At 42.8% G+C, this 26,151-nt stretch overlaps 1 protein-coding gene across 8 annotated transcripts in view; it reads right to left on the minus strand.

Annotated features, from left to right (window-relative positions):
- The window catches only part of MARK3 (microtubule affinity regulating kinase 3), a 167,968-nt gene that overhangs the window by 28,706 nt on the left and 113,111 nt on the right, over nt 1–26,151 (minus strand). For 4 of the 8 annotated variants that reach the window (XM_082275348.1, XM_082275344.1, XM_082275346.1 and 1 more), the window contains exons 11-14: nt 24,838–24,950; nt 21,027–21,180; nt 17,162–17,379; nt 5,407–5,510 (exon numbers count right to left, since the gene is read on the minus strand). In XM_082275348.1, the coding sequence (XP_082131474.1) occupies nt 5,407–5,510; nt 17,162–17,379; nt 21,027–21,180; nt 24,838–24,950 (589 nt within the window). Of the gene's footprint in view, nt 1–5,406; nt 5,511–17,149; nt 17,380–21,026; nt 21,181–24,837; nt 24,951–26,151 lie in introns of all 8 variants that reach the window. The other 4 variants (XM_082275347.1, XM_082275343.1, XM_082275345.1 and 1 more) reach the window with 1 other exon arrangement.

Raw genomic sequence — 26,151 nt, forward strand, 5'->3', positions numbered from 1 at the left:
ATATGGGAAAAAAAAGTTGGGATTGCTTGCATGACCTCTTGAGGTCAATCTCCCCCAACTACTAAACCCAAAGCAGCCATAAAGAATGGAGGAAGCAGAGCTTTGCTTTTGATGTGAAAACAGCCAAAAGGTTAATTTCTTTAAAAAAAAACACCAATTTTAAGGCTTGGTTCATGCCCATGCGTTTTTCAGTGTGCTTTCATTTTTGCAGAATGCCCTATATTCCATTTAACATGCACTTTTTGGAAAGGTTCAGGGACTTTGCCTGCAGCCGGTTTCATTTTTGGTTTCTTAGACTTCGATGGAAATGCAGCAAAAATGTATAAAACACACACAGTGCTTGTGTTTCTTCTGTATGACAAAAAAGCAAAATGCAATAAAAACGTGCCAAAAAACACAAAAATGCGTCAACTGCAGCCTGCATAAGTGTGAACCTGGCCTAAAGGCCAACTCTGGGCAGGTGTTAAAATTACCCATGCAGTGGGGTACCCCAATACACTGCATGTGTTAAATGCTTGCTTGGCTAGTAAGGAAAGAAAGAAGTAGAAATACTTACCTTATTCTTCACCCCCCATGGCAGTGGAGACACTCTTCTGCTCTGGAACATGGACGGGCCCTCGCTGTTCTCACAAAGCAGGACTGCTGGTTTTTCCTTGTGTGTGAGGACATCAGGCAGAGAAGTAATGTGGCTGGTCATAAAAAGAGAAGGGAAGCATGCCAGCGAAATAGGGTATCTACTTATTGCTTCCCCTCTAAACAAGCAAGAATTTAACTAAAGCAGTACAGGGGGACCAACTGCATGGGGAAATGTAATGGCAGCTGGGCTTTAATACCTTCAATTAATAAATGTGAATATATTTGATGTAAGAAATATAATGCATTTAATGACCGGTTTGCTTTAAATGCCATCCACACAAACATTTTGAGGGGATGGTTAAGACAGAAGCCTGCGTTTAAATCTATATTTCTGCCTGTAGTACTGCAGTTTAGATTAAACTGCATCAAGTTCCTTTAACATCATCTTCTGCTCACTGCAAACTGGGTAGTATTAGGCTGTTGCCCCACTGACCTCAACAGCAAGACAGGTAGCACAGGCAGAAGATGAGAGATAATATATCAGGAACCTTGCTACACCTGCTTACTGCAATTGCTATTTACTATAAGTACCTTCATTATTAAAAAGTAGATCCAAAGCCCTTTTCTTTCGTTTTGGGCAGAGTAGGAAGTAGTTAAAACCTTTAGCAGATGTGTGCTTTTTTTTTTTTGATTGGGGAGATGTCCCTTCACTTCCTTGCCAATAGATAGAAGAGAAGGAGATGTCCCTTCACTTCCTGTAACAGATACAAGAAGAGGAGAGATGTCCCTTTACTTCCTGAACAATAGATACAAGAGCAGGAGAGATGGCCCCTTCACTTCCTGTCCAATAGATAGAAGAGAAGGAGATGTCCCTTCACTTCCTGTCCAATAGATACAAGAGGAGAGATGTCCCTTTACTTCCTGAACAATAAAATCAAGGAAGCGAAATGTCCCCTTCACGTCCTGTCCAATAGGTACAAGAGAAGGAGATGTCCCTTCACTTCCTGTAACAGATACAAGAAGAGGAGAGATGTCCCTTTACTTCCGGAATAAAAAGAAGAGGCGGCGAAATGTCCCCTTCAGGTCCTGTCCAATAGATACAATAGAAGGAGAGAGGTCCCTTCACTTCCTGTCCAATTGATACAAGAGGGACGTCCCATCACATCTTGTCCAATAGATACAAGAGAAGGGGAGATGTCTCTTCACTTCCTGTCCAATAGATACAAGAGGAGAGGCGTCCCATCACATCTTGTCTAATAGATAAAGGAGAAGGGGAGAAGTCTCTTCACTTCCTGTCCAATAGATACAAAAGGAGGAGAGACGTTCCTTCACTTCCTGTCCAATAGATACAAAAGGAGGAGAGACGTTCCTTCACTTCCTGTCCAATAGATACAAGAGGAGGAGAGACGTTCCTTCACTTCCTGTCCAATAGATACAAAAGGAGGAGAGACGTTCCTTCACTTCCTGTCCAATAGATACAAGAGGAGGAGAGACGTTCCTTCACTTCCTGTCCAATAGATACAAGAGGAGGAGAGACGTTCCTTCACTTCCTGTCCAATAGATACAAGAGGAGGAGAGACATTGCTTCACTTCCTGTCCAATAGATACAAGAGGAGGAGAGATGTTTCTTCACTTCCTGTCCAATAGATACAAGAGGAGGAGAGACGTTCCTTCACTTCCTGTCCAATAGATACAAAAGGAGGAGAGACGTTCCTTCACTTCCTGTCCAATAGATACAAGAGGAGGAGAGACGTTCCTTCACTTCCTGTCCAATAGATACAAGAGGAGGAGAGACGTTCCTTCACTTCCTGTCCAATAGATACAAGAGGAGGAGAGACATTGCTTCACTTCCTGTCCAATAGATACAAGAGGAGGAGAGATGTTTCTTCACTTCCTGTCCAATAGATACAAGAGGAGGAGAGACGTTCCTTCACTTCCTGTCCAATAGATACAAGAGGTGGAGAGACGTCCCTTCAGTTCCTGAACAATAGATACAAGAGGAGGAGCGATGTCCCTTCACTTTCTGAACAATAAATAGAGGAGAGATGTTTATTTACTTCTTGTCTAACAGATATAAGAGGAGGAAATCGCTCCAAGACTCAGATAAGTCCCTCACAGGAATAGAGGTCTCCAATTAAAGATTTATTCTTTCTTCCGTTTCTGGTAAAGACTCAACTTTGTATTTTCCCTTTGCTATCAGTCCCAGCAACAGCAGCCACCGGGACTATCAGTCCCAGCAACAGCAGCCACCGGGACTATCAGTCCCAGTAACAGCAACCACCGGGACTAAGAGTGGGTGAAATCTCCCCAGTGGGGATATACACCGTAATTAAGAGGACTTTTAAGCCTTCCCCCTACTCTATCCAAAACAAAAAAGTTTTGGCTTTAAATATACTTAAAGAGTTTTGGGTAGAGCTCTTATTTTTCTCAAATTATGCTGTAATGGCAGGTAAATATACATATATCATCTCTATAAGTCCACAAATGACATTGTTGCTATGGAGAACATTTAAGTACCTTTAGCTACAAGAAAGGAAAAGACAAAAAAAATAAATAAATGACCCAGCAAGCAATACAATACCTGGGCTTTGTATTACAACTGGGGGACAGACCAACACCGAGGGGCAGTGAGGTACATGTTAGTTTGACATTACTTTCTGAACGGGGAGGGGTAGATTTGGTTTATTGTGTTATACGTAGGTGTTCTTTTCTTACACAGCCTCGAAGTTATCTGCTTCACTGGCAATTGGTGGTAACATCTCCGAATGCCTGGAGGCTGACATGGACATCGATTTCGGATGCCGCAGCCGAGCAAAGATGGAGGATATGGCGAATACTGAGGCAGGACTAGTTGCATAAGTGAAAATTCCTGTCAGGCTGCGATGGGGAGGGGGAATAGGTTTGGGCAGACAGAACAGTATAATGGACCAATAAAACAGGCTCACATGATTAAGAGCAGAAAATTTCACAGATAAACAAAAAAGAAAAGAAATAATCTTGTACTGTCATGCATAATTTTTCATAGTAAATACTGCACAATCATTAACACATATTCTTCTAGCTTATCCATTCAGGGGTAAATGTCATGTGTGGAAAACTTCCTCGGTTCCTTGGGATGCTAGCAATGAATGCTGATTGAAGGAGAGGGTGTCCTCCTTTGAACCATTTAGCCTTTCTGAAACTGAGAAGTAGCGCTGTCTGCCCATGGCCATGGGCAATGAGACGGCTTTGCCTGCATGGATTCACTGACATCTCTGTGCTGTGTCGAGCAACATTATGCAAATTTCCGCTCGAGCACCACGACACGTACTGACCTACATAACACTACGTAAAAAGGCTGTTGCAGAATGCGGGGGGGGGGGGGGGGGGGGGAATATGGCTTTAAGGAGGCTGTAGTGCTTTAAAAAAAAAAAAAAATATATAATATCTATTTCAGTGACATGAAATTAACCACTTCTGCCCCCAGTAGCAGGGTGAGGGTGCATTACCCTCCTTTGCACACCGTATTATACTCTTTCACCTAAACCAAAGCTCAAGATGAGCGGGAAACTGTTTATTTCTGTTCATGTTTTTTTTCTATGACCCTGGCAGGGGATCTTCTTGCTGCACTGCCATAGCAGTGATGGGCTGGGCACAGCAGCATAGTTACTTAAATCAACAGCCTCTGTGCCATCTACATATTCATATTAAAAAATACACTAGAATGTAGGGTCATGGATTCAAAAGAAAGATCTGAAGGGAGGTCCAATTTAAAGTGACCCAGGACATTCCTTTTGCTATACCCCACCAGTACCTGTGCATAGTGGCTGTTGTAAGCTTCTTACTGCAACCACTTATGTCACATCTCTCTAAAAAATCCCTAGACACGAGCTGTGAAAAAATGGAGTTCACCTTTGTAAGTCTGACCTGTTGTCTGCTTGGAAGCAATGGTATCATACTTTCTTTACAGATTGGCTGGGATTTTCTTCTACTGGTTAACCTTTGCCCACAGGAATAAAAAAAAGCCAAAAAACAGGACAGCAGGGATGAAGGTAATAACAGTGCGTAGGTAAAGTCGATTGTTACACAGCTATTATCTAGGGATTGTTTACAGAGCTCTGGCGAAGATGCGCAACCCTCTATTCATTGCATAGCAACTAGTAAATATTCCTAATCTTGAGGATCAAATCCAAGAAAAAATGTGGATTTAAGTGGCCAGGTTGAACCCTGCACTGGTAATTATTTAAAAAAAAAAAAGTCCTGTGGACTTCACTACACTACAGTTGTCTTTACAGTAAACGACCTTCCATCGCGGGGGTTATGTTCTGGACCCACCTGCGAAAAGTGAAAATCCGCAAAATAGGAAAAACCCTATTAAAATACACTGTAGGCATGTATTTTTTACTGTCACTGTACATCTAAAAGAATTTTGAGGTCTTTAAAACACACGTTTAAAACAACAGAAACTCATTTAAACACAAAAGATACTAAGAAACAGAGCAAGAACTATGGAAAACACAAAAATTTAATTTTTAATGATTTATATAGTAAAATAACATTACAGAAAAAAAAAACGCAATATACTGGGACCGCAAAAACGGAACCGCGATGGAGCGGGGGTTTACTGTACTCATAAAACTGTTAATACATAGCTATAAATGACTATTACAGGATTTCAAAAGACATTGGAGTAGGCTAAAACAATATATTTTGCCATTATAATTAATGCGACTTTAGGATAACACCAGCATAAAAATTAAAACACTTAGAAAAAAAAATCTGCCATTGCAAAGCCTTGTAAAAGGTAAAGCGTGGGGATATCCCCGCAACAGCCCAGCAAATATTTCATACCTGTTCTCTTTGCCGTTTTGAATGACAGAGTGCCGGTCGGTTGAAGCGCGCTCGCTGCAAACATAAGTATTCCTACGAGTCATTCCTCCGGATGTAGAATTGCTCTGATGGGAAAATGAAAAAAAAAAAAAAAAAAAAAAAGATACATTGAATTTTTGAGTTTACAAATCCTACACTTTTCATAAATATACTTTTTTTCTTGTACTTTCATCTTGTGATGTGACCCAGATAGTGACCCTTAACATTTTACACTTTCTACCATGGGGCATTTTCTGGCAGTAACACAATCTAATCCTGTTTAAATGTCAGTTCCATAACACGGCACAGTTTTCCCACAGCAAGAAGGGTCATGTAAAAAGTACAAGATTTTGGCACACTTTGTGTTTGGAGTGACAAATAATCCATTCACCAACAACGGGGCCTAAAAAGGACCAGTAAACCTAAAAGCAAGAAAAACACTGTGTGTGAAAAGTTAATCAGTATGAAAACAAAACTTACAACTATGTGCACAATACACAAATGTACCAGACTACATACCAGCTTAGGAACGTAGAAAATGAAGATGAATTTGCAGTGCAGACTGTTCCATGTAAAATTACATTTTACTACTTAAGGACCAAGCCTATTTCTGGAACTTTTTTTGCTAGAAAATTACTTGGAACCCCCATACATACACATTATATATATATATATATATATATATATATATATATATATATATATATATATATATATATATATATATATATATATATATATATATATATATAATTGGATTTTTGTAAGATCTTACCGTAAAATCCTTTTCTCTTAGCTCATTGACAGACGTAGTCCTCTTTGATTCACATCAATTGGGTTATGTTGCCTCCGCAGGAGTAGGACTAGGCAGAAAGAAAAAACGTTCTGGCTCCACCCTAGGGGCAGTCCCAGAGGGTATATCCTCCCTCTCTCTGCTACAGGGAATCAGTTCTGTTATAAAGCAGTAACAGAGAATTTAACCCAACCCAACTCAATGATAGAGGGGCGGGTACTACGTCTGTCAATGAGCTAAGAGAAAAGGATTTTACGGTAAGATCTTACAAAAATCGGATTTTTGTAAGATCTTACCGTAAAATCCTTTTCTCTTAGCTCATTGACAGACGTAGTCTTCTTGATTCACAAGAACTGGGTTGCGTGGTCTCCGCAGGAGTAGGACTAGGCAGAAAAGAAAAAACGTTCTGGCTCCACCCTAGGGGCAGTCCCAGAGGGTATATCCTCCCTCTCTCTGCTACAAGGCATCAGTTCTGTCACAAAGCAGCAACAGAGAATTTAACCAAACCCAACTCAGTGATAGAGGGGAGGGTACTACGTCTGTCAATGAGCTAAGAGAAAAGGATTTTACGGTAAGATCTTACAAAAATCCGATTTTCTCTGTCGCTCATTGACAGACGTAATCTTCTTGATTCACAAGAACTGGGACATCCAGAAGCAGTGCCACAAATGAGGGGTGGGATTGACAGAAATCAAAATCCAATCTAGAAGGCCCAACCGGTGCCAAACTAGAAGTTTTAAAGGCTCATTATAAACAAAGAATGAGACTCAAATAAAAATTCCAACGGAAAAAAACCCCCGTAGACCACTGGTCTCCTCAAATGGCGGCCTGCAAAACCTTGCGGCCAAACGAGGCATCAGACGATGCCATTACATCAACTTTATAATGTTTTGTAAAGGTATGCACGAACGACCAGGTAGCCGCCTTGCACACCTGGACCACCGACGCCTGATGGCGAAAGGCCCATGACGCACTAAGTGCCCAAGTGGAGTGCGCCTTAACAGGGAACGGGGGCTCCCGACCCTTAATAGAATAAGCCTGTACCACCGTCTGTCTGATCCATTTGGAAATAGTCGCGGCAGATGCAGGCAACCCCTTTTTGGGTCCATCCGGGACCACAAAAAGTGAATCTGTCTTGCGAAACGAGTCTGTCGTTTTCAAGTATACCCTGATCGCCCGGACCACATCCAAGGAGTGCAAAGCAAACTCCCGAGGATGACTGGGCTTAGGACACAGGGAAGGTAATACAATTTCTTCATTCAGATGAAATTCTGAAACCACTTTTGGTAGGAAGGATGGATTCGGACGAAGAACCACCTTATCTCTATGAACCACCAGATATGGGGAACGACAAGATAATGCGGCCAGTTCTGACACCCTGCGTGCAGAAGTAATAGCCACCAAGAAGGCCACCTTCTGGGACAACGTAGGTAGAGGAATCTCCCTAATATCTTCAAAGGGAGGTTTCTGAAGAACCGACAATACTAAATTAAGATCCCAGGGTGGTAACGGCGCGCGCACTGGCGGAGCCAGATGTCGCACCCCCTGGATGAAATTCCGCACCAAGGAATGAGTAGCCAAAGGCTTCTGAAAGAAGATAGCTAAGGCTGAGACCTGACCCTTGATAGTACTCAAGGCCCGTTTCTGCTCAACCCCTTGTTGCAGAAAAGCGAATATTCGACTAACCGAATAAGACCGTGGACGGAACCCCAGAGGTTCACACCATGCAATGTAGGACTTCCATGTGCGATGATAAATCTTTCTGGAAGTTGCTTTCCTTGCTTTAACTAGAGTAGGAATAACTGAAGCTGACAAACCCTTGTCCTTCAGCACCTGGGTCTCAATAGCCAGGCCGTTAAAGCCAGCGATCGTAAAGCAGGATGGAAGATCGGTCCCTGAGACAGTAGGTCCTCCCTGAGAGGAAGTCTCCACGGGACGTCCGCCACCAGTCTGACCACGTCGGCGTACCACGCTCGGCGAGGCCAGTCCAGAGCTACCAGGATTACTGGAATTCCTTCCTCCTCTATCCTGCGAAGAAGTCTTGGCAGTAACCCGAGAGGAGGGAAGGCATACATTAGCTGGTATTGCCCCCACGGGGCGATCAGTGCGTCTGCGGTCTCTGCTAGAGGATCGTGGGAGCGAGCCACGAATCTCTGTACTTTCCTGTTGAATCGTGATGCCAACAGATCCACATCCGGGGTGCCCCAACATAGGCACAACTGGTGGAAAACGTCTGGATGGAGGGACCATTCCCCCTGATCCAGAGTCTGACGGCTGAGATAATCTGCCTGCCAATTTTCCACCCCCGGAATGAACACCGCAGAGATCGCTGGAACAAATTGTTCCGCCCAGCGAAGAATGCAAGCCACTTCCTTGGCCGCTCGGACACTCTTGGTGCCCCCCTGGTGATTGACATAAGCCACGGCCGTGGCGTTGTCCGACTGGATCCGAACCGGGCTGCCCTGGAGCTGCTCGGTCCAGTGAATCAGACAAAGTCTGATCGCTCTCAGTTCCAATACATTTAACGGCAACCTGGATTCTTCCGGGGACCAAAGTCCCTGGACAGATAACTGACCGAGAATTCCTCCCCATCCGGATAGGCTGGCATCCGTGGTCACTATCGTCCAATATATTGGCAGAAATGACTTTCCCTGGCTGAGCATCGGAGACCGAAGCCACCAGACCAGAGACTCTCTGGTCTGTTTGCTCAATCGGATCCGATTGTCCAGGGATTCCGGATTCCGATTCCATCTGAGAAGAATCTCTAGCTGAAGAATTCGGGTATGGGACTGGGCAAATGGGACTGCTTCGAAGGAAGCCACCATCAACCCCAGAACCCTCATGCAAGTTCGAAGAGAAGACCAGCTGTTGGATAGTAACAACTGGACTGCTGATTGAATCTTCCGGAGTTTCCCTACCGGAAGGAAAACTCTTGTCCTGACTGTGTCTAGAATTAGACCCAGATATTCGAGCCTCTGGGTGGGAACCAGAAATGACTTTTGCTGGTTCACCAGCCACCCGAATTCCTGTAAAGAAATTATAGTAATTTCTATGTTTTGTAGCAGGGTCTGAGGAGACTCTGCATGAAGCAGGAGATCGTCTAGGTAACCTAGAATCGATATGCCTCTTTGGCGCAGTAGTGCCAACATTGGGGCCAACACCTCGTGAAGACCCGAGGAGCCGTGGCGAGACCGAAAGGTAACGCCACAAACTGATAGTGGTTCTCTTCTACGGAAAAGCGTAGAAACCGCTGATGTCCTGCGAAAATGGGAATGTGAAGATAGGCGTCCTTGATGTCTATGGACGCTAGGACATCCCCTGGATGCAGGAAGGCTGCTACTGTGCGAATGGATTCCATCTTGAATTTTCTTATGTTGAGAAAGGAATTGAGTGCCCTTAAGTCAAGAATTGGACGCACTTTGCCTTCTTTCCTGGGTATTGTAAATAGGTTTGAATAAAACCCCTGAAAAGGTTCTGTCCAAGGAACGTGGACTACCACTCCTTGTTGTAGTAAATCCGTGACTGCTCTCCGCAGATCTTCTAGACGATCCGGGGATAGTCGGATATTGGAAGGGAAGAATCGCGCCGGTGGGAGAGATCGAAACTCGATCTTGTATGCTGACCTTATGACTTCGCAAACCCACTTGTCCGGGATTCTGGAAAGCCATGGATCCGGGAACCGGCGAAGACGTCCCCCTACCCCAGTTATGGGTGGGGGCGCACCTTCAGGCTTTGGACGATTTATCTTCAGGTCTGGAGGGGGCGGGCTTTTGCTTGCCCGACCAACGTCCCCTGAAGCCTCCTGAAGGAGCTTTGGAGGACTTAATTTTTTCACCCGCAGGACGAAAAAACTTTTTGTGAGCAGAGAAAGAAGGCCCTCGTCTTTGACGAGGTCCTTTACCTTTAACATTTTGCGGTAAAAAGGTGCTCTTTCCTCCCATGAGATCCTTAATGATCTCATCTAAGTTGGCTCCAAATAGACGCTCTCCTAAAAAGGGGATATTAGCCAATGCTTTTTTGGAACCTTGGTCGGCTAACCAACCTTTTAGCCACAGTGTACGCCTGAGAACCACTGCTGAAACTGATGCTTGCGCCAATAATGGAGTGGCGTCTAACGCCGCATCACACACAAACTGTAACCCCTGTATCATCTGTTCCAACAAATCTGATACCGCCTGAGGGACCTCTTCTAAGTCCCGGCGTAACCATTTGGTCCATTCAGTTACAGTCTGCGAAACCAGCCCAATAGCAATTATTGGTCTGAAAGCTGATCCAATCAAGGAAAACATGGTGTGAGACATAGTTTCTATCTTGCGATCCACCGGATCCTTAAAAGACGGAGCGTCTTCTAATGGAATAACCGTGGCTTTATTTAATCTAGAAATTGGTGAATCCACCACAGGTGGTTCTGTCCATTTCTTAATGAGGGCTTCCTCAAACAGATAACGCCTGTTAATGCGTTTGGAAATAGCAGAAGTGCGTTTTGGCAGACTCCATTCTTCTTTGATCGGATTGCAAAAACATTTGGGCAATGGAAAAACCTTCGCCACTTTGATGCGTTTTTTAGTCCCAAAGGGAATTTCAGTCTCAGCTACTTCCGACGGAGTACCCTGTAATCTTAAGGTTTCTTGAACAGATACAATGAGTGCGTTTACCAACGCTTCCTCTCGGGCTATGGCTGATGCCGAAACATCCTCCTCACTGTCTGAAGAGACAGTACCCGAGACACCAATCCCAGATGAGGTACCTGCAACTGCAGAAATAGGCTCAGATTCTGAATCCGAAGTTTCAGATAAAATGGGGTTAGGCGGGGGTCGCTTTCTTGCGCCCTGTCCCTGACAAGCCACTTCCACCCGGGACACAAAGGTCTCCATAATAGCTGACAATGATTCAATCATAAGCGGGGTGCTGGAGGATCCTGCAGACACCTCGAGGGGATCAGGTGGAGATACATGAGTGGCAGGGTCCATGTTAACCCAGGACACTTTGCCAGAAAAAAAATTTTTTTTTTTTAATCTGTATCCCCCTAGCGCAATAGCGCCCCTCAGTGTACCTGCTTCTTGACCCCCACAGAGAGAGAGAGGGACCCCCAAGGCTCACCACCCGATGCAGAGAAGTTTCCTAACAACTGCAGTCAGCGTTTGTCTCTTACAGACTGGGAAGAACTGTGCTCGTTTTCCCGGGTAGAAGGAAGTGGCTCTGCCCCCTGTGTACGCCTTCCAGCGTTCCCAGCTCTCCTCGAGGTTAGCTGGGCTCTTCAAACATGGCCGCCCCCTATACGGGAGACAATAGACTCCAAAAAAATGGAGGCCGGCGTGACCTGCGGACGCTCGAGTACCTGGTCTACAGCAAAATGGCGGCGGATTGCCGGAATAGCGTTTTCCCAGCACATCCACCTGCATACCACGCTAATGGCGGTTTATCGACCTGCAGGAGGTCCACTACAATCAAGGTAGGATTATACCTCCTATGTCTGCTGTAATACTGCAGTCTGCTGGGTAGAGTGTTAGCTCCCAAACCAAGTCCGCTTGCCCACCGAACACATTCTGTATTACACGGGGGACTTTTAGTGTCAGAAAGACTCTGACCATGTATGGAGGGGCCCATATCCAAAATGCCTCATAACGAGGAAAGGGAAACATTTACTCACCATACCGAACCGACAGGCACCCTCTCTTCACAATACCCTCTCCACCGGGGTGGGGGGTTGTTGACCACTCCGGACGCCTTGACTCTCTGGTTCCTGGCGTCCAAGCGAGACCTTTTAACTCGCAAGGTCAGTCCCTCCAATGGGACTCTGTCGCGGCCGACCCAGCGCGGAGCTCTGGTCTGCACGCGCTCGTAGGCTGAACCGGGGTGACCACTGGATCTCAACATCCAGCCCGTCGCCCGGCCCCGCATACTTACTTGAATGTGTCGCGGCCGACCAAGCGCAATGCAATGGTCTGCGCGCGCTCGTAGGCCGGCTGGGGTGACCACTGGATCTCAACATCCAGCCCGTCGCCCAGATCCGGCGTAACTTGCTTGAAGATCTCACAGGAAAAAAACTGGAGAAACTACCTAAAAAAATATTTTTTCTAAAAAAAATCTTGCCAGGACCAGAGATCCCAGCAAGGAACTTAGGTCCTTACTCCTGACTAGACCGAAAAAAACTGATTCCCTGTAGCAGAGAGAGGGAGGATATACCCTCTGGGACTGCCCCTAGGGTGGAGCCAGAACGTTTTTTCTTTCTGCCTAGTCCTACTCCTGCGGAGGCAACATAACCCAATTGATGTGAATCAAAGAGGACTACGTCTGTCAATGAGCGACAGAGAAATATTTTTTTTTTTTTTAGCAACGACTCTGGAGAATAAAACGGCGGTCATTGCAATATTTTGCACGTGGTATTTGCGCAGCGGTCTTTCAAACGCAATTTTTTGGGAAAAAATACATTTCAATGAATGAAAAAAACCTAAACAGTAAAGTTAGCCCATTTTTTTGTATATTGTGAAAGATGATGTCACGCCAAGTAAATAGATACCCAACATGCTATGGTTTAAGATTGTGCACACTCGTGGAATGGCGACAAATTACTGTACTTAAAAATCTCCATAGGCGACCCTTTAAAAAAATGTTTAACAATTACCAGTTTAGAGTTAGAAGTCTTTTTCTTGAATTATTGCTCTCAGACGATAGCGACGATACCTCGCATGTGATTTAAACACCGTTTTCATTTGCAGGCGCGACTTGCGTATGAGTTTTCTTTTGTGCGCGAGCTCACGGGGACGCATTAAAACTTTTTTTTTCCCTCATTTTATTTTTAACACTTTTTTAAAAACAACGTATCACTTTTATTGCTGTCACGAGATATGTAAACATCCCTTGTGACAGTAATAGGCAGTGACAGTTACTCTTCATGGAGGGATCTGGGGACCCCCCAACACTGCACTTCAAATTATTCAAAACCCCGAAATCTGCATTATTGAATACCAATACTTTTTAAAATGGCACCATTGGCAGTCGAGGACATGCTGGCTGGTTCCTTGAGTCTCCCGGTGGAACGGATGAGAACTGGGGGAGAACTGGGCAGGGCCGCTCAGCAGGATAACGGGAGAGCGGCTGCTGAGCCGCATCGGTTGTCATCTCCTGAAAGCTGACCGCTGGTCTAAAAAAAAACAAAAAAAAAACGATGTACAGGTACATCGGTTTGCGGGAAGTGGTTAAAGGATAACCTTTTGTAACAGAACCCCTGTTTTGTCGTCAAGTGGGGGATCTTCTTACCCCGCTCGCTGTCACTATCTAGAGAAAACACGGCTGTGCAGGGCCTCCAACCGCTTGGCCACTTCATTCATTCAGTGTTCTATGGGTTTGAAAACTACAATTCTGGCTTGTAGTTCTCAATGAACTATTTGATTCCCTGCTAATTTTGAACGTTCTCGTGCTGAGACGCGTTGGATCTATATTTTAAAAACAAATGTTCCGTTCGGACTCAATGTCGAATGGGACATTAATTGTTTTATTAACAATAGTTGATTTTAGCCGATTGGGGAGATTTACATTACGTGCTTTTTATTGTAAAAGGTTTTATTCATATGTTTTTGTATTTGTATTTTTTATAATCATTGTCTATTTTTTATTATCATTGTCCCTTTTTGAGATTCTACATGTTTTTTTAGCATGTGGCTATTTCTATAGGGGTATCAATGACTTTTATAGATTTGTTTTTAGTATTATACATGTTTTTTTATATACGAGTACAGCTTAACGGTTTTAATTGACTAAGTAACTCTTTTCGATTTGATCTCTGTATGTGTGCTGTACATATCAGGTTGGGAGTGCTGCAATTCGCACCGTGTCCTGTGTACGTCTACATGTTCTATTTGTAATGATCGCTTTTACCACTAGAGGGAGCTCTATGATATTGGCCGATGGCTTATCTTTTCTCTTGAGGGCATCACGGGGTAATGCCCAGGGTGTATACCACATGGATATAATAAATTGCTTTTTTTCGTCATTTGTTTCCTAGCCCATTTTGCGGCAATCATCATAGGATATTGCAAGTGCCCATTACTTCCGCCCTCACAGGCCGCAGTGCGGTTGCATCACGTCCGCCCTTGGCTGTCATTGATTGGCAGTATGGGCGGAAGCGCTCGTTTCTTTGGGGATTTATGGGCGTGAGTGTGGTGTCCGGTAACCACGCCCCTGACGACGTCACATCTGACAAAACCGGTCAGGCGGTTCCAGACACCACACCTGCACGCCGGCTCAATTTGATACCGCGGGACGCCGCGATCCATATATGCTTGATGTCTGCTCGTTTGTCTCTTGTATTATGTGAGTATTACTTTGAATAAACGTTGTGTGATCAGTAAACTGGATTACGCTATGGTCTTCTTCCTCCCTTTTTTCCATCCGGGCTGCCACTAATACCTGAGCTTTCATTGGCTGCACTAAGGCTGTTTATTATATCCTGGAGTGATAGAAGTGGTTGGAGCTGACCTATGTTCACTATCTGTGGAAGAAAGAGTCCATCCTGTACGGTTCTGTCTCAAGCTTGACTGACCTGTCCATTAAGTTGGGGGTCCAGTCTATTTGGTAAGCGGCCACCTTTGTCCATCACCACGGGTGTTTTTCCTTCTGTTCACCACATCTTGGGACTTCACCTACTTTTTGGACTGTTTTCCACTTTAGATCCATTTTTTGGGGATTAATGACCATTATGGACGTTTACATTTGACCTTGTGTGACTTCACTTCACCATTGTATACTTTTTGTATTTGGTTATCATAGTCACCATTTAGCGCTGCACTATTTGAGGTTTATTTCTTGTTGGATTTCTATAGGTCCAGTGTTCTAGCTGCTATATTCTTATCATCTGTTCTTTCATCACACATTTTTATTGAGCGCAGGATTCCCCCCCCTGATTCAATTTTGAACGTTTGCCTACTGACAAAGAAATGATCGATAATTTTAATGGTAGGTTTATTTTAAAAGTGAGACAGAACCAAAAAAATCCAGAAAAAACATATTTCAAATAAGTTATAAATTGATTTGCTTTTCAATGAGTGAAATAAATATTTGATTCCCAATCATTCAGCAAGATTTCTGGCTCCCAGGTGTCTTCTTCTATACAGGTAACAAGCTGAGATTAGGAGCACTCTCTTAAAGGGAGTGCTCCTAATCTCAGCTTGTTACCTGTCCACAGAAGCAATCAGATTACAATCTCTCCACAATGACAAACACCAAAGAGATGTCCAAGGATGTCAGGGACAAGATTGTAGACCTACACAAGGCTGGAATGGGCTACAAGACCATCGCCAAGCAGCTTGGTGAGAGGGTGACAACAGTTGGTGGGATTATTCGCAAATGGAAGAAACACAAAATACCTGTCAACCACCTTTGGTCTGGGGCTCCATGCAAGATCACACCTCGTGGAGTTTCAATGATCATGAGAACAGTGAGGAATCAGCCCAGAACTACATGGGAGAATCTTGCCAATGATCTAAAGGCAGCTGGGACCATAGTTACCAAGAAAACAATTGGTTACACACTACGCCATGAAGGACTGAAATCCTGCAGCGCCCGCAAGTTTTCAAGCACATGTACAGGCCTGTCTGAAGTTTGCTTGAGAACTAGGTAAAAGTGTTGTGGACAGATGAGACAAAAACAAACTCTTTGGCATCAACTGAACTCAGAGTTAGGAAGAGGAGGAATGTTGCCTATGACCCCAAGAACACCATCCCCACCGTCAAACATGGAGGTGGAAACATTATGCTTTGGGGATGTTTTTCTGCCTAGGAGACAGGACAATTTCTCTGCATCGAAGACATCGATGGGCGGGGCCATGTATGGTCAAATCTTGGTTAAGAACCTCCTTCCTTCAGCCAGGGCATTGAAAATGGGTCACGGATGTGTATTCCAGCATGACAATGACCCAAAACACACAGCCAACGCAATATAAGAATGGCTCAAGAAGAAGCACATTAAGGTCCTGGAGTGGCCTGGCCACTCTCCAGACCAAATCCCATAGAAAATATGTGGAGAAAGCTGAAGATTCGAGTTACCAAACTTCCAGCTCAAAACCTTAATGACTTGGAGAGGATCTGCAAAGAGTGAGACAAAATCCCTCCTGAGAGGTGTGTAAACCTGGTGGCCAACTACAAGAAATGTATGACCTCTGATTGCCAACAAGGGTTTTGCCACCAAGTACTAAATCATGTTTTCCGAAGGGTTCAAATACTTTTTTCATTTATTAAAATGCAAATCAATTTATTACGGTTTTGAAATGCGCTTTTTTGGATTTTTTTTGTTATTCTGTCCTTCACTGTTAAACATCGCATTAAAATTATAGACTGATCGTTTCTGTCACTGGGCAAACATATAAAATCAGCAGGGGATCAAATACTTTTTTCCCATCACTGTATGAGCAGGCAGATACACTGACAAGTCTGCAGGAGTCCTGTATGGCACCAGCAATTGGCTAATCGTGGGTGCAATGCTTTAGAGGCTCCAAGTAAAAAAAAAAAAAAAAAAAAAAAAAAAAAAAAAATATAAATGCACATTTTTTTACCTGCAAAAAAAAAAAATATGCATTTCTTATTTATTATTTTAGGGCGAACGTATCCTTTAATTTTAATCCAAAAATAAAGTAAAGTATTTTGTATAGGTGTTTGTTAAAGTTATAATGTTGACCTAAAAGTAAGTTTCCTAAAGATTTTTATATTACTTGGCACTTATTTTTGTTCATAAAAATATAATATGGGCAAAGAGTGTGGACATATGTACCCTTGTACCTATATGAGCTTGTTAGGCATTTCCTGTTGTCAACTTCATATCAACGCCCATGCGTTTGGAATAGAATGTCTGAGCTTTACCAGCTTAAAATGAGCTTACATTCATCGTATTCTAGTTAGTTCAAATATGTTCCATAGGTATATAAAATAGATTACGTACTTCCATACTTACACTGGGGACAACTGAACTCTTCTTTCTATCAGGGATATCTGCTTTATTAGGATTGTTTGCGTTTCCAAGCATCGGGCTAGGAGGGGTCACACCCCTTCCGCTGACTGCGCTGCTACTTGACTTTCGAGACTGTACTGCCTCTTCTTTTATATCGTTATCCGTGGTGCTCGTCTGGCTTCGCTTTGGGTAAACTGTAACTGCAGGGATGGCAGGGCCAGCTAAAGGAACAGAAAAAACACACCTGTTATTTGTCTGAAAGGACTCAGGAACGCCACACTCTGGGCCCTAGGTAAAAACGGACAGCAGTAAAAATAATTCACACTATTGCAAATACTGGGACAAAGAGCAAGATCCGAGAAGATCACTTCTAATGCCGAATGATTAAAAAGTGAAAACAACAAATTGTCCATTATAAACATATATTATTTTGGAGATGAATTTATAAGCGGATACATTTACAACTCTACATTACAATTAGTACATCTAAGCCCCAAATGGCCCTGGAGCTCAGTAGGGATATTTTTCACTGGCACTTTGAACTTCATGTAGTGAAAAAATCAAGTGCGCTAAATCAACAAGTGTCACAAGTCAGGAGCGGATATGATACTATAAGAAGCATCTACCATATTCCTGTGCTGTGTACCTAGGTTGCTGTGCAATCAGGAATCAGGTGAGTATATGATGCCTCATATACTCATATGGTGAACACAAATAAACTGGAATACAAATAAACTCAAAATCATAGAAGTGAACACAAAAGTGTCCAATGAGGTGGATAACAACAAAGTGTCTCTTAAAAAAGTTCATAACCACGACCACATCATATGTGAAAATTAAATTGAAGAAGAAAGGTGCATAAATCCCAAATATTCCACACAAGTCGATAACGAGAGCCACGTAGCGTAGTCTCCCGGACTTGTTGGGTGAGAATGGGTTATTTTATTTTAATGAAGTTGGTACATTGATGTATTTTAACACACAGAATGGTGGCATCTAGGTATGGTGCACCATTTTTTATTATAGCTTTTTATGCATTTTAGTTGAGCAGACTCAGCTTCCGGTTGTCAGACGCTTGCTTTAGTCTCAATTTCCGATTGGCACATTGAAAGAGTGAGGCGCTCTGTCCGTTCCGGACATGTAATTTAATAAAGTTACAAGTCTTCTGAAAAGATCCGGAAGTTAGGTCACTTCCGGCCGTATAAGAAGACACACACTGCGGACACCGGAAGCCGTCGCACATGAAGGAATTTAAGGGCAAGAGATGACGATGCGAGCCTACTCCTATCTCCGTTGACGTCTATTCAGAGGAAACGCGTCAGAAAGGAGCGCCGCATCGTCATCACTAGCTGCCACGGCGTCTCCTATACCGGTTTTGATGTTTGTGACCATAGAAGACATCATACATGTAAGTGCATCTGATTTGGTTTTTGAATAAACACTTGAGGTACTGCACTATGGTCTGGTTCTTGTCCCTGTGAGCCATATACAGATATCCTGACCAGTGACCAATAGAGAGACATCGCCCAGAGTGTGGGAAAGCAGGACAGAGAGAGGTACCGTGACACACGTGTGATACAAGCCATATTGCAGTTTGTTCCGGTAAGAGGCTGAACCTCCCATTGGTGTGATCTATTCACCCTCCTGTATATCCACTACACTGCTGAGCCGATTACTTGCCCTAGCTCTTCTTCCTTCTGGTAAGGGGCGAGTCCCCAACAAGGTGGTGGAACCCATTCTCACCCAACAAGTCCGGGAGACTCCGCTACGTGGCTCTCGTTATCGACTTGTGTGGAATATTTGGGATTTATGCACCTTTCTTCTTCAATTTAATTTTCACATATGATGTGGTGGTGGTTATGAACTTTTTTAAGAGACGCTTTATGTTATCCACCTCATTGGACACTTTTGTGTTTGGGATTTCAATTCTATGATTTTGAGTTTATTTGTATTCCAGTTTATTTGTGTTCACCATATGAGTATATATGAGGCATCATATACTCACCTGATTGCACAGCAACCTAGGTACACAGCACAGGAATATGGTAGATGCTTCTTATAGTATCATATCCGCTCCTGACTTGTGACACTTGTTGATTTAGCGCACCTGATTTTTTCACTACATCCACTATCTCCTATTGGTTCTAAGGTTGCAGCTTTATTCACAGATCCTGCGCACAATTTTTCACATACCCACTTTGAACTTCATGCCTGTGGAGGTGAAGGCATAACCTAACATCTATGGAGTATTTAATGCACTGCCCAATGCCTTCCAACACACAGTAAGTTCACTACATATGAACCTTTCAGTTGTGAACTTTCAAAGATGCGAACATGTGTTTGCACAGTTTTTTTTTCCATTCAACCCAGCCAGCTGAATGAAAAAAAAAAAAAAAAAAAGAAACTTACAGATCGCTGTACCAACATAAGCAATGTTGATGCAGCGATCTACCAAGCTGTGCTGTTGTGTTCTGACAGGGGGGACTACCCCCACCAGAACACACTGATCAACGCTAGCAGCCTTTGTCTGAAAGCACTAATCTTTGTTGGACTTACAAACAAGCTGGGCTTACGAACGCGCTCCAGAAACAAAACTCATTTGTAAGTAGGGGACTTACTGTACTGCAGGCATGTGGAAGGTAACTGGCCAGACAGACAGAAAAGTAGAGGAACAGAAAGGATTACATGAATGTGGTTATACAGTACTATGTAAGGGTAGAAGAGGGGAGGTGACAGAAAGGGGAAGGATCTGTATAAACATGTAACCCTTCTGATTATATAGTATAGCAGGATGTATGAATCACAGAAATCTTGTTCGTTATAACCATTCACATACACTATGCATACATAAGTTCACATATGTATTAAGCACTTTGAGAGAACTACAGCAGATGATCTGACTGCTAGAAAGTGCTTTAAAATACATAGCAACATACATACAAAGCCACACTTGGTTCTCCATGCTGCAGGAAATTCCCAAGAAAAATCACACAAACTCAGTTAGGCCCCTTTCACACATTCCGGTCCGTCGGCGGACTCCGTTTATCCCAGCGGGGGATCGATCCGCCGATCCCCCACTGAGCAGGCGGATGGCAGCTGTGTCTCCGCGCTGTGTGCGGAGACACAGCTGTCAGGACCCGCTGTTCTCTATGGGGGAATCGGATGGGAACGGACCGTCTGTCCGTTCTCATCCAATCCGCTGGATGGATGGAAAATAGGGTTTCCATCTGTCCAGATTTGACGGATCGGATGTCAGCGGACATGTCTCCGCTGACATCCGATGCCCCATAGAGATGCATGGGGCATCCGTTCAGATTCGCCAAAAAAAAACGGACAAGCGGATCTAAACTGTCCGCCTGTGTGAAAGGGGCCTTAAAGTGGTACTAAACTGCTGTTTTTTTTAACCTGAAAGGCGATGTCTTAATGTCCTAGTATGCATCGCATACTAGCACATTATGTGATACTTACCTTAGAATGAAGCCTTCTAGCAGCGCGCTGTCACCGCTGACATCGCTTCCATCGTCACCCAGTCTTCCTTCCGAGTTTAGGGACTCGGGATGTGTGAGTGGCCGAAGCCGCGATGGCACAGGACTGTTGGAACGTCATGGGTATGTTTCAGACCGCATGCGCCATTGGCATCACCGGCTGTATCTACAGTAAATATCTCCTAAACAGTGCAGGTTTAGGAGAGATTTACAGTACGTATAGGTAAAGCTTAGCTTTAGGCTTACCTATAGGTAAAATTCATGCATGGGAGTTTACTCCCACTTTAATAGGGGCTGCTTTTTTTTTTTTAAGAACAGAGGGCAGCATTTAATAGTCACCCCGAAAATAATGTGAGCCTGTACCGCAGTAAAAGTTTACTCACCGTGGTCACTGTACCGTCTCTGTTTCTGGCTGGAAGAGATACTTCTCTGCACCTTGTGGTGAGGGGATTGTCCAGTGCTATTATTGAGATCGCTGCTCGGTCTTACTTTAGCCAGTGACAAGTTACTACTAGAGCTGGAGTCACTGGCATCCAACTGTAAACAGGGAAAATGTATCATTATCTGCTGTGAAGTTACATTCTACAAGGTTACCATATGACAAACAGAACAAAAATTACACCCACAAAGTATGTCTATACTTGTGTATTATAGATCCTACTAATGCAAAAATATATTTCATTACCAATTGGTGTGCATTCCTCAAAGATTCTATACATACACTCACGTTCAACTCCCTTTACTTCTAGCAGTTAATAGCTGATCCTATTATTTCTCAGTTGACCTAACTTGCTGCAGAGGATTAACACCACTCGAATGCTGCAGCTCAAATTCTGACAGCATTGTCACCCTCTACCCTAAGGACTACAAGACTGTATAGGCACACCAGAGCTACCATATTATGTGAAAGTATTGTCACTGTGAAGGAAGTGCCAAGAACACCTATCTACAGAGCATGTACAAAGTTTCGCTCTCTCCTCCCGTTCACACTCGTCCAAAGTTGCACTCCAAAGTCTTGTGACTTGGGAGTTGTACGAGTGCAACTTAGATGTAACTTGTTGTCCCTCTGCAAAGTCCAACACACTGTTGCACGTAAAACATTTAGGTATGTAAAACTTGAGGGTTAACATTGAAGTCTATGGCCATCAAGTTGCATGAAAAATCAATCCAAAGTAGTGCACAAACTACTTTGAAGAATATATATATATATATATATATATATATATATATATAATGGTTCTCATTGGAAAATATGGGGTATAACTTGTCACGCGACTGATGTCCAAAGTTTCATGACAAGTCACACATGCGTGAACAGGTGTAAATCTCCTAGCAAGGGTCACCAGGCAATGTAGTTGAACAGAAAGAGAACATTTATCAGGTGCACACCCTAAAGCCTAGTACACACGCAACTAATTTCCGCCGACCGGTCGTCCATCTTTTGTCCAGAGTGGTGTTTTGTTGGTTGGAATGTGCCTAGACTGCACACGAATTTTCCCGCACGACAAAATTCTACTTCAGAAGTGATGTCATGTGTTGGTTTGCTTTCTTTGTGTTCTTTCTTCTCTAAACATGCCCAGACTTGCTCATAAGATTTTTCCCTGTCGAAATCTGTACTGACTGCACGAAAATCGGCCGTGTTTTGACGGAGGACAAAAATTTTATAGCCTGCACACCAGAATTTTTTCAGCCGAAAAGTCGGAGTCGGTTGTCGGAAGCATCATACTAACAAGCCGAAAATCGGCAGATCCGTCGTCGGGACGAAAATTCCCGGCCGAATTTCGACTCGTGTGTACGGGGCTTTAGCCTCCGCACAAAGGAAAAAGGCACAGCGGTCATGGGACCACTAAGAAAGCTTAAAAAAAAAAATGTATCTTTCAAATTTAGTGGAAATGCACATATAGCGGTGCAATCCATACACTACACTGTGTGTTGCCATGACACGGACTGTACCAGTCTTATTGGGATAACTGGAGTACTTGCCTTTACTGGAGAAAATGTTGCTCCAAGCTCCCTTCGGTTCAGCATGCGATCCAAAAATGGTAGGCTTGGCAGACAATTACCCTTTATTTATCCCAGTAAGATTAAAAGTCCTTAATTATTATCTACAATAAATTTACATGTATTATCTTTTTAATTGAAAGAAATGCTTTAATATGTACATTTTTTTAATGCGAGTACAGACATGGCATAACTAGTTTAGTTTCATTGTATGGTTTTGTAAAGCCTTTCTATGAGCATTTGCCAAATCCTTAGTCAGTACACGCCTGGTTAAAACAGAAGTACATAGAAATATTTAGTAAATGTGTTTGCATCCCATTGGACAAACGCACTGTGACAAAGAACTTACATTTTGGGACCCTGTCTTTTCAGATTTCAATTGCATGTAAGCAGACATAGGAAAGATACAGAGAAGAGACAATGAAATGTTTCAGGGCTCATTAACACCAGTGAGCCTTGCTGATCACATGGCAGCTGAGAGACACAGAGCTGATGTACCAATCCCAGCCCATTGCACCAGTTGCCTTTTCTTTGCCATCACCATTACAATGCAGTGGTTCACATGTACTGTAAAAAATACTATCATTGAAAACTAGGCATTTTTGCCTTTGTCTAAGCATTGGGGCCATGCTGAAAAAAAATCTGTCAGCATGGCCTCAAAGTGTAAATGAGACAGAGGATAAAAATCCATGATTTAAAAAAAAAAGAAAATCAAAATCAGATTTTGTTTTTATTTAAATTAAAAAAAATCTAATTTAAATAAAAAAAAATCTAATTTAAATAAAAAAAATCTAATTTAAATAAAAAAATCTATTTATATTAGATTTTTTTTATTTAAATTAGATTTTTTTTATTTAAATTAGATTTTTTTAAAATGTTATCACATTTCTTTCAATAAAATGCTTTTTTCCCCAGGCATGCTTGCATTAGGGTTACCATTGAAGGGTAGATGCGTCTGGCTGCCCCCTGGGGCGCGCCCCTCTGTTTCCGTATACCGGCCATGAGACGGACGCCGGTGGGGATGGGGGGCCGCCCACGGGGCACGCCTACATGCTTTGATCCTTTGCATCTCTGCAGACGCATTTGTTTGTATGATGGTTTTTTTCATGACTCCCATGTCTGTAACCTATTACTCTACCCTTTTGATTTTCTGTCAGACTGCACTGTTAGGCATTCTTAACCCGTTAAGTGACCTTTATTTACATTTGTGGAATGCAATACTGTATGCTTATTTTAATCTTTGACCCATTATCTATTGTACTACCCGTTTGTAATGCGTGCTTTTCTACATTAAATAAAGTATTTACAAAAATAAAATGCTTTTGGAGTAAAAATCTATCTAAAAGATAGTTTTCTATTTAAGATACATTAAAAATGTAGTTTATTCCGCATGAAATGGAGCTTAGTTATGTAGAATGAGGCTGTAAATTCTGAAATATATACATTTTTGGTAAACTCATTCAATTAATCCAAGCTCTGCAAGCTGAGATAACATGCACTGCATTGATGTATTCACACAATTTCACAGTAACCATGAGATAAAACAAAGTTCAGGAATATTGCTTTATCCCATTGTTTTGCAAATCTATGTACACTACAAACTGTATGACTGAATTGGTTCTGATATCGTTTTACTAACCTGACCGCTTATTTTTCTAAATAGGAAAACTTCCTTTTGTTTGCAAATATTAAAGATTCTAACTACCAGCAAGAATAAGTCCTTAAATTTAAAGAGCACCTGTAATTTCAGATCCACCAAGGCAGCGCCTTGTTAGCTGGCATCCACTTACCTGCTGCCGCCACCTCCCTCACCTTGTTGTGTCACTGCCGCATCACCAGCCCTCCCATTAAAGTAAATGAGATTGCCAGTGAGTCAACAGTCAGAGGAGGAGCCGCTGTAGGACAGAGATGGCTGTTATTTAAAAAAATTATGATTTAAATCAAGCCTTTTTACTAGTGATTTTAATTGTTATTTAAAATCGACTGATTTAAATCAAATCCATCTTGGAACGAGGCCTTAGAAAATGCATGTATTGAAAGAGGTAACAGGCTTTCTAAAAAATGTACAAGTGTCTACAAGTCCCCTCAAGAGCAGAGGATGGAGCAATGCGAGTCATTCCTTTACAACTGCACATATAGCACAAATATGACCAAAATGTGCAGCTAACTGAATAGCCTGCTAGTTTCACCTACCTCAGAGGATTTTCTTCCAAGTAACAGGTAGGTAGCCGTTATCTCGTCGTATTTCATCTTGCTGAGGGATTCCTGAATTTCCTCCTTTGAATATCCCATTCCTATCATTATGTCTATTAGGGAACAAGAAGTCCCAATTAGTATTTGTCAATAGTGTTAACGATTATATATGTCTATACACCAAAAAAATCCTTTATTTGCCCCACAGAAGTCAGATGAAGTTAAAGACACCTTGTAGGCAGGCTGCGATTTGCACCTTTTTACCAAAAAGCCAAAGGCAGTCATGTTTAATGTGTGACATTTGAAATTCTTGGAAATCATTAATTTCATTAGGTGCATATAATCAGAACTGTGCTGATTCTTGGAGAACTCCGATGTATAATAAGAAGTCACGTCGCCACCACTGACCATCAAATACAGGAGCCTGCAGTGTGAAATGGCTTTTTACCAAGGATCCCTGCAGAGCAAAGGACTAGACCATGGCAGAGACTGCTACCATCTGTAATTACATTGTATTGAAAAAGTATTCATACCCCTTGAAATTTTCCACATTTTCCATGTTACAATCAAAAACATAGGTGTATTTTGTTGGGATTTTATGTGATAGACCAACACAAAGTGGCACATAATTGTGAAGTGGTAAAAAAATGATAAATGGCTTTCAATTTTTCAATTTTTCCACAGCAAACGTGGAAGAAGGTGCTCTGGTCAGAGGAGATAGCAATTCAACTTTTTGGCATAAAAGCAAAATGCTATGTGTGGCGAAAAACGAACACTGCACATCACCCTGAACACACCATCCACATGTTGTGGGGATGCTTTTCTTCAGCAGGGACAGGGAAGCTGGTCAGAGTTGATGGGAAGATGGATGGAGCCAATAACAGGGCAATCTAAGAAGAGTCGGCAAAATACTTGAGACTAGGGAGGAGGTTCACCTTCCAGCAGGACAATAACCCTAAACATACAGCCAGGGCTACAATGGAATGGTTTAGATTAAAGCATAGTCATGTGTTAGAATGGCCCAGTCACAGTCCAGACCTAAATCCAATTGAGAATCTGTGGTAAGACTTAAATTGCTGTTCACAGACACTCTCCATCCAATCTGACAGAGCTTAAGCTTTTTTGCAAAGAACGGCAAAAATGTCACTCTCTAGATGTGCAAAGCTGGTAGAAACAGCCTCAAAGACTTGCAGCTGTAATTGTAGCGAAAGGTGGTTCTACAAAGTATTGACTCGGGGGGTGAATACAAATGCATGTCACACTTTTCACATATTTGTAAAAAATTGTGAAAACTAGTTCTTTTCATTCTACTTC

This window comes from Pelophylax lessonae (genome assembly GCF_965119305.1).
Source record: "Pelophylax lessonae genome assembly, chromosome: 13".
NCBI classification, from domain to species: domain Eukaryota; kingdom Metazoa; phylum Chordata; class Amphibia; order Anura; family Ranidae; genus Pelophylax; species Pelophylax lessonae.